Source organism: Heptranchias perlo, chromosome 2, assembly GCF_035084215.1.
Source record: "Heptranchias perlo isolate sHepPer1 chromosome 2, sHepPer1.hap1, whole genome shotgun sequence".
Taxonomy (NCBI): domain Eukaryota; kingdom Metazoa; phylum Chordata; class Chondrichthyes; order Hexanchiformes; family Hexanchidae; genus Heptranchias; species Heptranchias perlo.
This window is the reverse complement of record NC_090326.1, coordinates 123,107,320-123,120,106: the sequence shown is the minus strand read 5'-3', so window position 1 is coordinate 123,120,106 and position 12,787 is coordinate 123,107,320. Positions and strand designations below refer to the sequence as shown.

The window sequence follows — 12,787 nt, the reverse complement described above, 5'->3', positions numbered from 1 at the left end:
GCACTGAGGAACTCCTGCAGCGATATCCTGGAGCTGAGATGATTGGTCTCCTCCTTTGTGCCAGGTATGGCTCCAGCCACTTGAGAGTTTTCCCACTGATCCCCATTGACGTCAGTTTTACGAGGGCTGCTTGGTGCCAAACTCGGTCAAATGCTGTCTTGATGTCAAGGGCAGTCACTCTCACCTCACCTCTGGAAATTAGCTCTTGTGTCCATGTTTGGACCAAGGCTTTAATGAGGTCTGGAGCTGTGTGGTTCTGGCAGAACTCAAACTGAGCATCGATGAGCAGGTTATATTGGTGAGTAAGTGCCACTTGATAGCACTGTAGATGATTCCTTACCTTACTTTGCTGATGATTGAGAGTAGGCTGATGGGCCGGTAATTGGCTGGGTTAGATTTGTCCTGCTTTTTGTGGACATGACACGATGCTATATTCTATGAGGCTAATTGTGACTTACAGTTTTCTCTTTTTTTTTACAACCAGATTAATTATGATAGAATATAGATAATTTGGAGAACTGGGTGGTACATTGTATTAGACACTGCCTTATTATCTCTGGGACCAGGGTTCAAATCCAGCCCAGACTGTTATGATGAAATTCCCTTCTGCCTGCTGGCTGTAATGGTCCTATAGGAAAAGAGTTTGAAAATTCTTAATCCAGTTCCTTGTGGGTATGAGCTCAGAATAGAAAACTGTTCCTAATACTGGTAAGTGACTATAAACTGTAGATGAAGTTAACTTGATAGATGAGTATAATATAAATTTATAGTTTACTGCTTACCATTTTCATCGGCATAAAACACCTCCTGGGTATTAAAAATTTGTTTCCCAATCTCTCTCCAACCTTTCTATTAAACTAATGTTTTTATGACTATAAAACCAATGAAGCTCGTCATATGTAAACAATATCCAAACAACAAATTTAAGTTTCAACTACAACCATGACAGTACTAAATAGAATTCTTAACAGTAGTGTAAAAATCTGGAATTACTATTTTTTAACATCGGAATCATTGTCTAATGTCATGCTTTCTTTTTCTGTACAGTAGAATAAAGCAAAATGGCGAGCAGTCAGTCAGGCGTTGGTTTAAATGGAATCACACCTGTCCAGCAAATGATAGCTTCGTGTTCTGGTGCTTTTGTGACTTCGTTGATTGGTAAGAACGTGCATTTACTTTTTATATTTTTGGGATTTTTTTTAAGGTAGAAGCATTTGTGTATATACACTTACTTCAGTTTAATTATAATATATATGTATGTTTGAACTTGGACTTGGGAATTGAGAAAACAGTATTGAAATTTGCTGGTGACACCAAATTGAGGAAAGGTAGATTATAACAAACATTGTGAAAGTTTGCAGGAGATGGTATATCACAGCATATTATGTGAAACCTTGTTGAAAGCCTTTTCCACTTCCAGGAAAACTTGCAGTATGTACCCTTCCTTGGTTAAAGGCTCAGAGAATGTGCTCCGATAGTCATTGTAAATTGTCAACAATCCTTTATTCCTCTTATGAACTATGCTTGACCTGAGTTGAAAATGTCACTGCTCTCAAGCTGATGTTGGAGACAGCATGGGCTCGATTTTCGAGTGAAGTAGGGGGGGCGGGGGGGGCTCCGAAAATCATGGAATTCCCGAACGGGTTCGGAACCCGGCTCCAACCCGCAGACTTCCGGGTTCCCAACTGACACGTCTGGGTCCTGTGATGGGGGTGTGCAGTCTGCCCACTGCGCAGCTTTCTGACGGCAAACCCAGAAGCCACGTAAAGTGGCACCAATTCAATTGCGATGGTATCTGTATCACAGACTGCAGTTTTTAGAATTTGTTTCTAATGTCAAAGTAATATATTAAGTAAATAATTGTATTGAATAAGCAGGATTCACTCCTACATAATTGGTTGAATTTGGCTGTTTTTCTGCCTTTTTTAAATGCTTTGGACAATTAGGACTGGCCACAACATTGTATGTCATATTGTGCTTGGGATTTGTTGATAACTGACTAATTTTGAACACTAACATCTAAATATGCTGCTAAACAATCTTTTTGAAATACTTTTCCTTCCTTTTCAGTTACTCCATTTGATGTTATAAAAATACGATTGCAAGCGCAGAGAACTCCATTTTCTAAAGGTAACTGCTAAAATAAGTGCAAGCTAAATATTTAATAGAAACAAACTAGAGTAACATGTCTTCTCCAATTGAGTAGCAGAATGTTACCACGTCTCAGGGAATGTCTGTCTCTTATTGCGAAGAAGAAAATGATACCAAAAAAAGTTACCATGACTGTTACAAGTATTTTGAAACTATAGCACTTACAGTTGGTTCTAGCAGTTTAACATGTATGCTACTGAGATGGGTACATAGAAGTGAATTTCGCTCATCTTTTTGTTGCAGATCTATTAAAACTGTTGCAAAATTGATTTTCTTCTGTGTACTACCAGTGTTTCTAATCCCTGTATTTTACTTGTGTAGTACATCAACAGTTTGTGCATGGCAGTAGTCTGTACATTTATCCTGATTTTAATTTTTTTTTTAAATCGTAGGGAAATGCTTTCTGTACTGCAATGGCCTGATGGACCATTTGTGTGTCTGTGAGAATGGAAATGCCACTGCTTGGTATAAAGCACCGGGGCAATTCAAAGGGACAATGGTAAGCGTCTTAGATTCTTTGTGGAATGCACTCCCAAGAGAGCTTCAAATGCTTGTGAAAAAATATTCTTACTACATCAATAAGTAAATATTCATGTCACTATGTACCAATCATTATAATGTAAGTTCAACATAACTTGAAAATACAGAAATACGTTTGTATGGATGATCACATAAATGCTACCTGTTTTCTCAAGAGTTATATACAGGCGTTAGGATCACCAACACATAATGGCAAATAACCAATTCAGATCTTTTATTCTTTCTGTGATTTATATGTTCTTAATGGCATATTCCTGTTAGTAAAAATGTTTATCTATTAAAAATCTTGTGTGGGGTGATTCCACCATTGTAGACTTCTATGGAAACATTTCTAATGGGAATTCCAATGTTAAAATGTCAAGATTTACCTGTACCAATTTCCCTACCACACCACCGTGTGCGGTGGAGCCTCCCTATCCCCTCGCTGTATCCACACCTCGAAAGGTGTGTTTCTGAGTCTTCTCCCGATGACCCTAGATTTATTTTCTGTCTACTCCCAGGGCTCGATTTTTTTTTTCCAGGAAATCATGGGTATGTTGGAGGCGGGCGGCTCCGAAAATCGGGGCAATCCCTTTAGGGTTCGGAAGCCAGCAGCAACCCGCCAATTTCCGAGTTCCCCACGGATGCACCTGTGTGCGTGCGGGTGTCCCGAATCCGGAAGTCATTAAAGCCAGTGGGATGATAGTTAAAGAGCCAAATGTACCTCATTGAGGTACTTAAGGCACTTTACTTGTGACATACTAGGTAGTTAGAACGATTTTTAACTTACCTGGGCGGCTTTCCCACGGCTTCTGATTCATGTCTGGTGAAGGGCCGGATCAGGCAAAAAGAAACAAAATATATTAAGGAACAAACCATTGCACGAAGTTAAAACACAAAATCAACCTACCTTTCCACCCTGCTCCGATGTCCGGTCTCCCCCTCTCCGTCTCCCCTCCTCCCGATCTCTCCCTCTTCTTCGTCGATCTCCCCCTCTTCTTCGTCTCTTCCCCCCCCCTCCCTCCCGATCTCCCCCTCTTCTTCGTCTCTTCCCCCCCCCCCCCTCCCGATCTCCCCCTCTTCTTCGTCTCTCCCCCCCCTCTCCCGATCTCCCCCTCTTCTTCGTCTCTCCCCCCCCTCTCCCGATCTCCCCATCTTCTTCGTCTCTTCCCCCCCCCCCTCCCGATCTCCCCCTCTTCTTTATCTCCCCCCCCCCTCCCGATCTCCCCCTCTTCTTCATCTCCCCCCCCCCTCCCGATCTCCCCCTCTTCTTCGTCTCTCCCCCCCCCCTCCCGATCTCCCCCTCTTCTTCGTCTCTTCCCCCCCCCCCCCTGATCTCCCCCTCTTCTTCGTCTCTCCCCCCCCCCCCTCCCCTCCCGATCTCCCCCTCTTCTTCGTCTCCCCCCCCCCTCCCGATCTCCCCATCTTCTTCGTCTCTTCCCCCACTCCCGATCTCCCCCTCTTCTTTATCTCCCCCCCCCCTCCCGATCTCCCCCTCTTCTTCGTCTCTCCCCCCCCCCTCCCGATCTCCCCCTCTTCTTCGTCTCTTCCCCCCCTCCCCCCTGATCTCCCCCTCTTCTTCGTCTCTCCCCCCCCCCCCCCCCTCCCCTCCCGATCTCCCCCTCTTCTTCGTCTCCCCCCCCCCTCCCGATCTCCCCCTCTTCTTCGTCTCCCCCCCCACTCCCGATCTCCCCCTCTTCTATGTCTCCCCCCCCTGATCTCCCCCTCTTTGTCTCTTCCCCCCGATCTCCCCCTCTTTGTCTCTTCCCCCTGATCTCCCCCTCTTTGTCCGTCCCCCCCGATATCCCCCTCCTCATGTCTCTCTCCCCCACCCCCCCCCCCCGATCTTCCCCTCTTCATGTCCCGCTCCCTGATCTCCCATTCCAGCGCCGGATGACGTCTCGCTGTATCTCTTTCTCGCAACCCCCCCCAGTGTTGCAGCTCCTGACGGCAGCCAGCCTGTCGGGAGCTGCAACACGAAACCTGGAGACCACATTGATCACCATCATTTACAAGCGATCGCGTCAGAAATGGTAAGTTTTATTTATTCGGGTTTCCCACGTGCACCTTCACAGCCCCCCCCCCCAGCTGCCAACCAACCAACAAAATTGATCCCTTAGTCTTTCTACCCTAGCCCAGAGGCATGGTCCCTCTACCAGATCCTACAACTCCTGTAGGTCAATGCTCTTCTCACCCCACTACTTCTGGCCCTTTTTTCTGGGTCCACTTCACTCATTTCCAAGGCCTGCAGCCACTGTCTCTGTCTCAGTCCCTGTTGCTATCTGACGTCTATTTGGTCTCCGGCTGGCCCTGACCCTCCTTTTTCAGATTGTCTTCACCTCCAGCCGGGACTGGTATCCGCAGACCCTATCCCTGACCCTGTTCCACCCACTGGCCCAACATTCCAGGCCACTGGCCTGGCCTCCTCTTCTGGCATCTTTTCACTCCCTCCTGGGATCTTTTAAAATCCATTTTTATCCCCGACACTACCACTCCTCTGCCTGATATCCCATGCCCCGTGCTGGCCCAAACATCATTTTCCAGCTCATCACCCATTTCTGGCCCCTGCAAGCTGCCTTTATTTTCTTGCCTCTATTTTCCTGCCTCCATTGCTGCCTGCTTCACCCCACGGTTGGTGTTGGTACCCTGCTGTGGCCGCCGCCAAAATTCGGCTCCATGCTGCTTCATCTGGCTCCACTGTTAAATTTAAAAAGCACATTCCATTCAGAAGTTGTCTAAAAATCTTAAATCTGGAAAAAGTTCCTACAAAGGATAAATCCCACATTGTTGACAAGTGGCAGATAACATTCGCACCACACAATTACCAGGTAATGACCATCTCCAACAAGAGGTCCAACCACCTCCCCTTGACTTGCAATGACGCCACCATCACCAAGATCCCCACCATCAATACCTTGGAGGTCACTATTTGATCAGAAGATTAATTGGACCAGCCATATCAGCACTGTGGCTACAAGAGCAGGGCAGAGGCAGGGTACTCTGCGAAAAACGTCTTACTTCTTGACCCCTTTAAACCTCTAAAAGGTTCAGGTCAGGAGTGTGATGGAATACTCATCATTTACCTGAATGGATGCAGCTACAACAAGCTTCTCGCCATCCAGGACAAAACAGTTCACTTGATCGGCACCTCACCTTACTAGCTTCAACATTCACCCTGTCCATTGGCACACTGTGACTGCAGTATGCACTGCAGGTTACTTCAACAGCGTCACCCAACCCTGTGACCTTTGCCACCAAGAAGGATGAGAGCAGTAACTTCATTGGAACACCATCGCTTCGAAGTCCTCCAAGTCGCAAAGAATCCTGACATGGACACACACTATTGTTCCTTCATCATTGCTGGGTCAGTACCCTGGAATTCACTACCTGACACTATTGTGGGAGCATCATCACCACAGGGACTTCAGCAGTTCAAGGAGATGGCCCACCACTTTCTCAGTGCAACTAGAAATGGACAATAAATGCAGCCCACATTGCCCACATCCTGAGAACAAATTTAAGAAAAATAATTTGTCATTTGTGGGAATTTGTTTCTGAATTTATCAAAAATGTTGCAGCAGAATTAAGGCCAGTAGGATCCTACTGTTGTGCCTCTGTCTTCAGCTTCATAGTAATTTACAAAAACTTCCCTGGCTGCTACCAGCTTTTTTGCCACTGGAATGGCTCTTCTATTAATTTTAAAATAAACCTGGCCCTACCCTTGCTACAGAAGATCATCCCCACTGTAATTAAATAAATAATTCTTTGCTGTTTCAAATAAAAACCTGGCCCTGATTTCTCCCTGGACTAGGCCTCAGCTCCTTCTGGCCCTCTCCTTCTCTGACTCTGTAATTTCTCTTCATTTCCAGGACACCATTTACAATGTTCTGTTGTTCTTTCCTCATTTCTGAGTCTGCTCTTCAAACTCCTCCCATTGTGGTTTTAAAAAAAAATTCAATTCCTGTTTTTTTTTAAACCTAGCTGCTGCTACTTTTTTGTTTATTCCCAGTCCCACTATATTTTAAAATAAACACACTGTTTCCTATTTATTTCCCAGACTCCTTTTTATATTTAAAAATATCCCATTTATCATTTTTTACTTTCTTTTCTGCTGTCTTTTTTTTCTACGCAGGGCTGTTCTCCGCTATTCGCTTTTGAGATCTCCAAATGTTCTTTTTTTTTCCCCCTGAAATCTAACTTGCTTCTGTCTGCACACCTATGCGTGCCACTACTCCAATTCCTTTAAATACTCGTATCCCCTCACTTCTTCTACCCTTTGAGATATTCATTACTCTCCCCTTTCATTATTATATACCAATTACTGACTACCTCCAAATATCTTCAATGTGTTCTTTATTGATATTCATGACTCCCACAATTCCTCATTTCTCCAACCCACTTAAGTACTTCTCCACCCCTCTGAAATCATTACCAGCCAAATAAACTGCTGCCACAAACAACATTATCTCTTCTACCATAATGAATGTACAACACATCCATTTCCTTAGAAAGAAACACCCTCTGACTTTCATGGGCAACACTGTGGGAAAGTTCCTGGTAAGTTATTACATTTCTTAAGACAGTGCGCACTTCCTGTGTTGCACTTCCTTACTTTGTGTGTCCTGATACTTGTCACACATTGTGATACTGTGACCATTTGGTACTGTCTGTAGTAACGTCTCTATATATTACTTTTAATGGGGCATGCTGCCACGCCTGTTAAATTACAGTTAAACTTGCCTGCTGTTGCCTTTCAATTGGCCCACCACTGGTTATACTGTTGCGCCTCTAAAACTGCCTTAAAGTTGTGTATGGAAATCCATCTTCTAGGGGAGTGGGCCAGTTGCTCTTGCCGATCTTATTTAATAAATTTATTTGTTGCCGGGATTAAATTTGCACATTTTCCCGACTTTGTGTCAACTTTATTTACTTCCTAATATATTTCCTGCTGTTTCTTCCCATTTTCTGTAAGGCTGCTTTTCATTCATGAAAGTTAATTTCCTTGATTTATGCCAAACTTCCAACTTCATTCAATTAATTTATTTGCAGTCGACTTTTTTTTATTCACCTTCCTGACTTTGTATCTCTTTTCCAACTTCATTTATCTATGTAAGATCCCTTTCAATTCATGAAGCTTGTGTATGTATTTATTTCACATCTCCATATTCTGTGGAAGTCTGTTTTTCCCTTGTCTTGCAGAATTTGTTTCATTAATTTACTTTCTGCCATTTCTCCCTACATATTTATTTCATTATTTCCCCGCATTGCTGTCATAAGGCAGACATACAACAAACTTATTTGCTGCTGCTGTTTATTTAATTCATTTTTCCAACTTCTGTGCCCCATTGCCTATTTATTTAATTTATTTCCTGACTGCCACTTTGCTACCTTTAATTTATTTCCTGCCATTTGTCCCCATTCTCTCTAAGGCAGCTTTCTAGTCACAAAGCCCATGCATTTATTTACTTAATTTTCACAACTTCATGCCAAATTGTATAATGAATTGAATAAATTTATTTGCTCCTGTTGCTCCTCATTCTGTGACGCTGCTTTCAAATAATCAAGCCCACTTATTTATTTAATTCATTTTGCATGTGTGAAGACAGTTTTCATGTTCAGAATAATCCCCTGCTACATTAATCCTGACTTTTTCATTTGTACTCCTTCCTTCCCCCACCCATATAACTTTATGCCTGCACCCTGTAACTTCTAGCATCTACTTTCTTTTTATGTTCTCCCCTACTTTGCAAATATCACAGTTCCTCCAGTGCTTCCCTGTCACGCTTTGTTGGTAACACTTCTATCATAAAACACATCCTCTGATTAATCATAAACTACAATATGGAAGAGCTGTTAGTAATATAAGAACATAAGAAATAGGATCAGGAATAAGCCATCAGGCTCCTCGAGCCTGCTCTGCCATTCAACAAGATCGTGGCTGATCTTCTACCTCAACGCCATTTTCCTGCACCATCCCCATATCCCTTGATGCCTTTAATGTCTAGAAATCTATCGATCTCTGTTTTGAATGTACTCAATGACTGAGCCTCCACAGTCCTCTGGGGTAGAGAATTCCAAAGATTCACCACCCTCTGAGTGAAGAAATTTCTCCCCATCTCAGTCCTAAATGGCCTACCCCTTATTCTGAGATTGTGACCCCTGGTTCTAGACTCCCCAGCCAGGGGAAACATCCTCCCTGCATCTACCCTGTCGAGCCCTGTAAGAATTTTGTATGTTTCAATGAGATCACCTCTCATTCTTCTAAACTCTAGAGAATACAGGCCTAGTCTACTAAATCTCTCCTCATACGACAATCCCGCCATCCCATGAATCAGTCTGGTGAACCTTCGTTGTACTCCCCCTATGGCAAGTATATCCTTTCTTAGGAGACCAAAATTATATACAATACTCCAGGTGTGGCCTCACCAAGGCCCTATATAATTGCAGCAAGACATCTTTCCTCCTGTACTCAAATCCTCTTGTAATAAAGGTCAACATACCATTTGCCTTCCTAATTGCTTGCTGCACCTGCATGTTAGCTTTCAGTGACTCATGTACAAGGACACCCAGATCCCTTTGAACATCAACATTTCCCAATCTCTCACCATTTAGAAAATACTCTGCATTTCTGTTTTTCCTACCAAAGTGGATAAGTTCACATTTTTCCACATTATATTCCATCTGCCATGTTGTTGTCCACTCACTTAGCCTGTCTATATCCCCTTGACGCCTCTTTGCATCCTCCTCACAACTCACATTCCCATCTAGTTTTGTGTCATCGGCAAACTTGGAAATATTACATTTGGTCCCCTCATCCAAATCATTGATATAGATTGAGAATAGCTGGGGCCCAAGTACCGATCCCTGCGGTACCCCACTAGTCATAGTCTGCCAACCTGAAAAAGACCTGTTTATTCTTACTCTCTGTTTTCTGTCTGTTAACCAATTCTCAATCCATGCCACTATATTACCCCCAATTCCATGTGCTCTAACTTTGTTCTCCAACCTCCTGTGTGGGACCTTATCGAAAGCCTTCTGAAAATCCAAATGTACCACATTCACTGGTTCCCCCTTATCTATTCTACTAGTTACATCCTCAAAGAACTCCGATAGGTTTGTCAAACATGATTTCGCTTTCATAAATCCATGTTGACTCTGCCAAATCCTATTATTATTTTCTAAGTGTCCTGTTATCACACCCTTTATGATGGATTCTAGCATTTTCCCTGCTAGTGATGTCAGGCTAACAGATCTGTAGTTCCCTGTTTTCTCTCCCCCTCCTTTCTTAAATAGTGGGGTTACATTTGCTACCCTCCAATCTGCAGGAATCATTTCAGAATAGAATTTTGGAAGATGACAACCAATGCATCCACTATTTCTATATCCACCCCTTTCAAAATGCTGAGATGTAGATCATCAGGTCCTTGGGATTTATCAACTTTCAGTCCCATTAATTTCTCTAGTACTATTTATTCTTATTAATACTAATTTCCTTCAGTTCCTCATTCTCACCAGACCCTTGGTTCTCTAGTATTTCTGGGAGGTTTTTGGTGTCTTCTTCCGCGAAGACAGACACAAAGGACTCAATTTTAAATTGCGGATACAGGGAGGCTACGAAAATCGCAGAAATGCAGAGCAGGATCGTAAGCCGGCTCCAACCAGCCAACTTCCGAGTTTCCCACAGACGCACCAGTGTGCGTGCGGGTGTCCCGAATCCGAAAGTCCCGCCGGCTTTAATGATAGTTAAAGAACCAAATGTACCTCTGAGGTACTTTCAGCACTTTACTTGTGACCTATTAGGTAGTTAGAACGATTTTTAACTTACCTGGGCGGCTTTCCCACTGCTTCTGATTCACGCCTGGCGAAACCCAGACAGAACTTTAATCACCATCAATTATATTGCAATCGCGTTGGAAACTGTAAGTATTTGTTATTTGGGTTTGCCACGCACGCCTTCACCCCCCCCCCCCGCTGCCAACCCGCCACCATTTCAAAATTGAGCCCAAAGTATTTGTTTAAACTTTTCTGCCATTTCCTTGTTCCCCATTATGAATTCTCCCGTCCCTGTCTGTAAGGGACCCACATTTGCCTTCGCCAGTCTTTTCCTTTTTACATACCTACAGATGCTTTTACAGTTTTTACTTTTAATATATTAGAAGTTGCTTCAGGCTGATGACACACCCATTATTTGCCACTCACCAACATAAACACAACCTTTCTACTCCACACACTCAAACTGACACACTCACAAATATAACATTCTATGAATGCTTTATTATTTATGTACAAAATACTCTATGAATTATATTGAATACACACATTATACAAAAATATGTACACATTATATCATATCGATAATATATTAAAGTTTTGCATATGTATGCATTTATTAACAGATTGACACTTCATGTAACACTTCATTCATTCATGCTGTTGCTGTTACATTTCAAATGCAGTACTGATTCAGACCTCCTAGCTACTGCATTACTTATACTTACCACCTGAACCAAATGTCAGCTTGTCGCAATGGTGGTAGCCAAGCCTGAGTCCTAGTTGTAGTTTCAAATTTTGAGCACATATTCTAGGCTGACAGTTCAGTGCAGTACTGTGGGAGTGCTGTATTGTTGGCGATGCCAACCTTTCGATGAGATGTTAAATCAAGCCCGTGTCTGCCTGCCCAGGTGGCCGTAAGAGATCCTATAGCATTATTTGAGAACAGCAGGAAGGTCTCCTATTATTTCAGGGGCAGCGTCTTTCTCCGCAACCAACACCACCAAAAACATATTATCTGGTCATTCATTTGCTGTTTGTGTGACCTTGCTGTATGCACATTGGCTGCTATGCTTGCCTACATAACAATTACTGCACTTCAAAAGTAAGCTATTGGTTGTAAAGTGCTTTGCGATGTCCTGAATTACCATATATCTTGTAACGCTTTGGATTTATTACACATATTTATGAAACAGTACAAATGTCAGAAGGAATTTGAGTATTTCTAAGATTATTTATACTGTTCATTTGTATATCAGGTATTTGTTTTACTTTAAATTATGTAAACCAGGCATTGTTTGAGTTGTGAACACATCTGTTGAAAGATACTTTTCATTTTTGGAAGGGAAAAACAGTCAACATACTTTACCAAAAATTGTGACAAATCTTCCTTTGAATGTGTTTGTTTTAAATCACTGTTTGGCGTAACGCAAGGATTTTTCCGTTTCTGTGTTCCAGGATGCATTTGTTCAAATTGTTCGTAATGAGGGACTAAAGTCACTCTGGAGTGGACTTCCTCCAACATTGTAAGATTATTTAAATAATGCTGTCATGAGATTAGGAACTTTCAATCTTGACCTTCAAAGCTGCATTTAAAAAGCAATAGATTATTTAAACATGCCTTTAAGTGTGCTTCAGCTGTGTTGTAAAAGGTCACAGTTAATGAGGAACTAAATTGTATCATATCTTGGAAACCTTTAGTGGATGTCTGTTTTAAAAGACAAACATTTAAAATAGCTAAAAACAAAAACAGAAAAAGCTAGAAACATACAGCAGGTACAGGTTCACAGAACACACAGCACAACTCAGGTTGATAAGGCTATGAAAAATCTAATTAAATTCTAGGTTTTATCTCAAGTTATAGAATATAAAGGCTAGGAGGTAATGATGAGCCCATATAAAACCTTAGTATGACCTCAGTTAGAGTACTGTGTGCAGTATTGGGCTCCACACTATAGTAAGGATATTGAGGCTTCAGAGAGGGTACAGTGCAGATTGACTAGGATGTTACCTGCTTTGAGGAAATGCAAAAATGAAGAAAGATTTCAAAAATTGGGTCTTTGTTCATTAGAACAACGCAGGTTATGGGGTGATATAATAGGAGTGTTTAAAATTTTGAAAGGATTGGACTGGGTAGATAGAAGCAGACTGTTTCTGGTAGTTGAGGAGTCAAGAACAAGGGGCCATAGATACAAGATTAAATGTTAGAGATTTAGAACAGAGGGCAGGAGAAACTTCATTACACTGAGAGTTGTGAGGCTGTGGAATTCATTTCCAGAGTTAATGGTTGAGGCAGAAACTGTGTCAACATTTAAGATTAGATTGGATAAGTGGATGAAGGAGAAAG

The 12,787-nt window shown here is 42.4% G+C and overlaps 1 protein-coding gene across 3 annotated transcripts in view; it reads left to right on the top strand.

Moving 5' to 3' along the window:
- LOC137342781 (mitochondrial glutathione transporter SLC25A40-like) overlaps nt 1–12,787 on the top strand; it is a 53,671-nt gene that overhangs the window by 8,660 nt on the left and 32,224 nt on the right. For 2 of the 3 annotated variants that reach the window (XM_068006979.1, XM_068006962.1), the window contains exons 2-5: nt 1,048–1,158; nt 2,071–2,130; nt 2,544–2,650; nt 11,899–11,966. In XM_068006979.1, the coding sequence (XP_067863080.1) occupies nt 1,062–1,158; nt 2,071–2,130; nt 2,544–2,650; nt 11,899–11,966 (332 nt within the window). In that variant the 5' untranslated portion in view covers nt 1,048–1,061. The remainder of the gene's footprint in view (nt 1–1,047; nt 1,159–2,070; nt 2,131–2,543; nt 2,651–11,898; nt 11,967–12,787) is intronic. The other variant, XM_068006970.1, reaches the window with a different exon arrangement.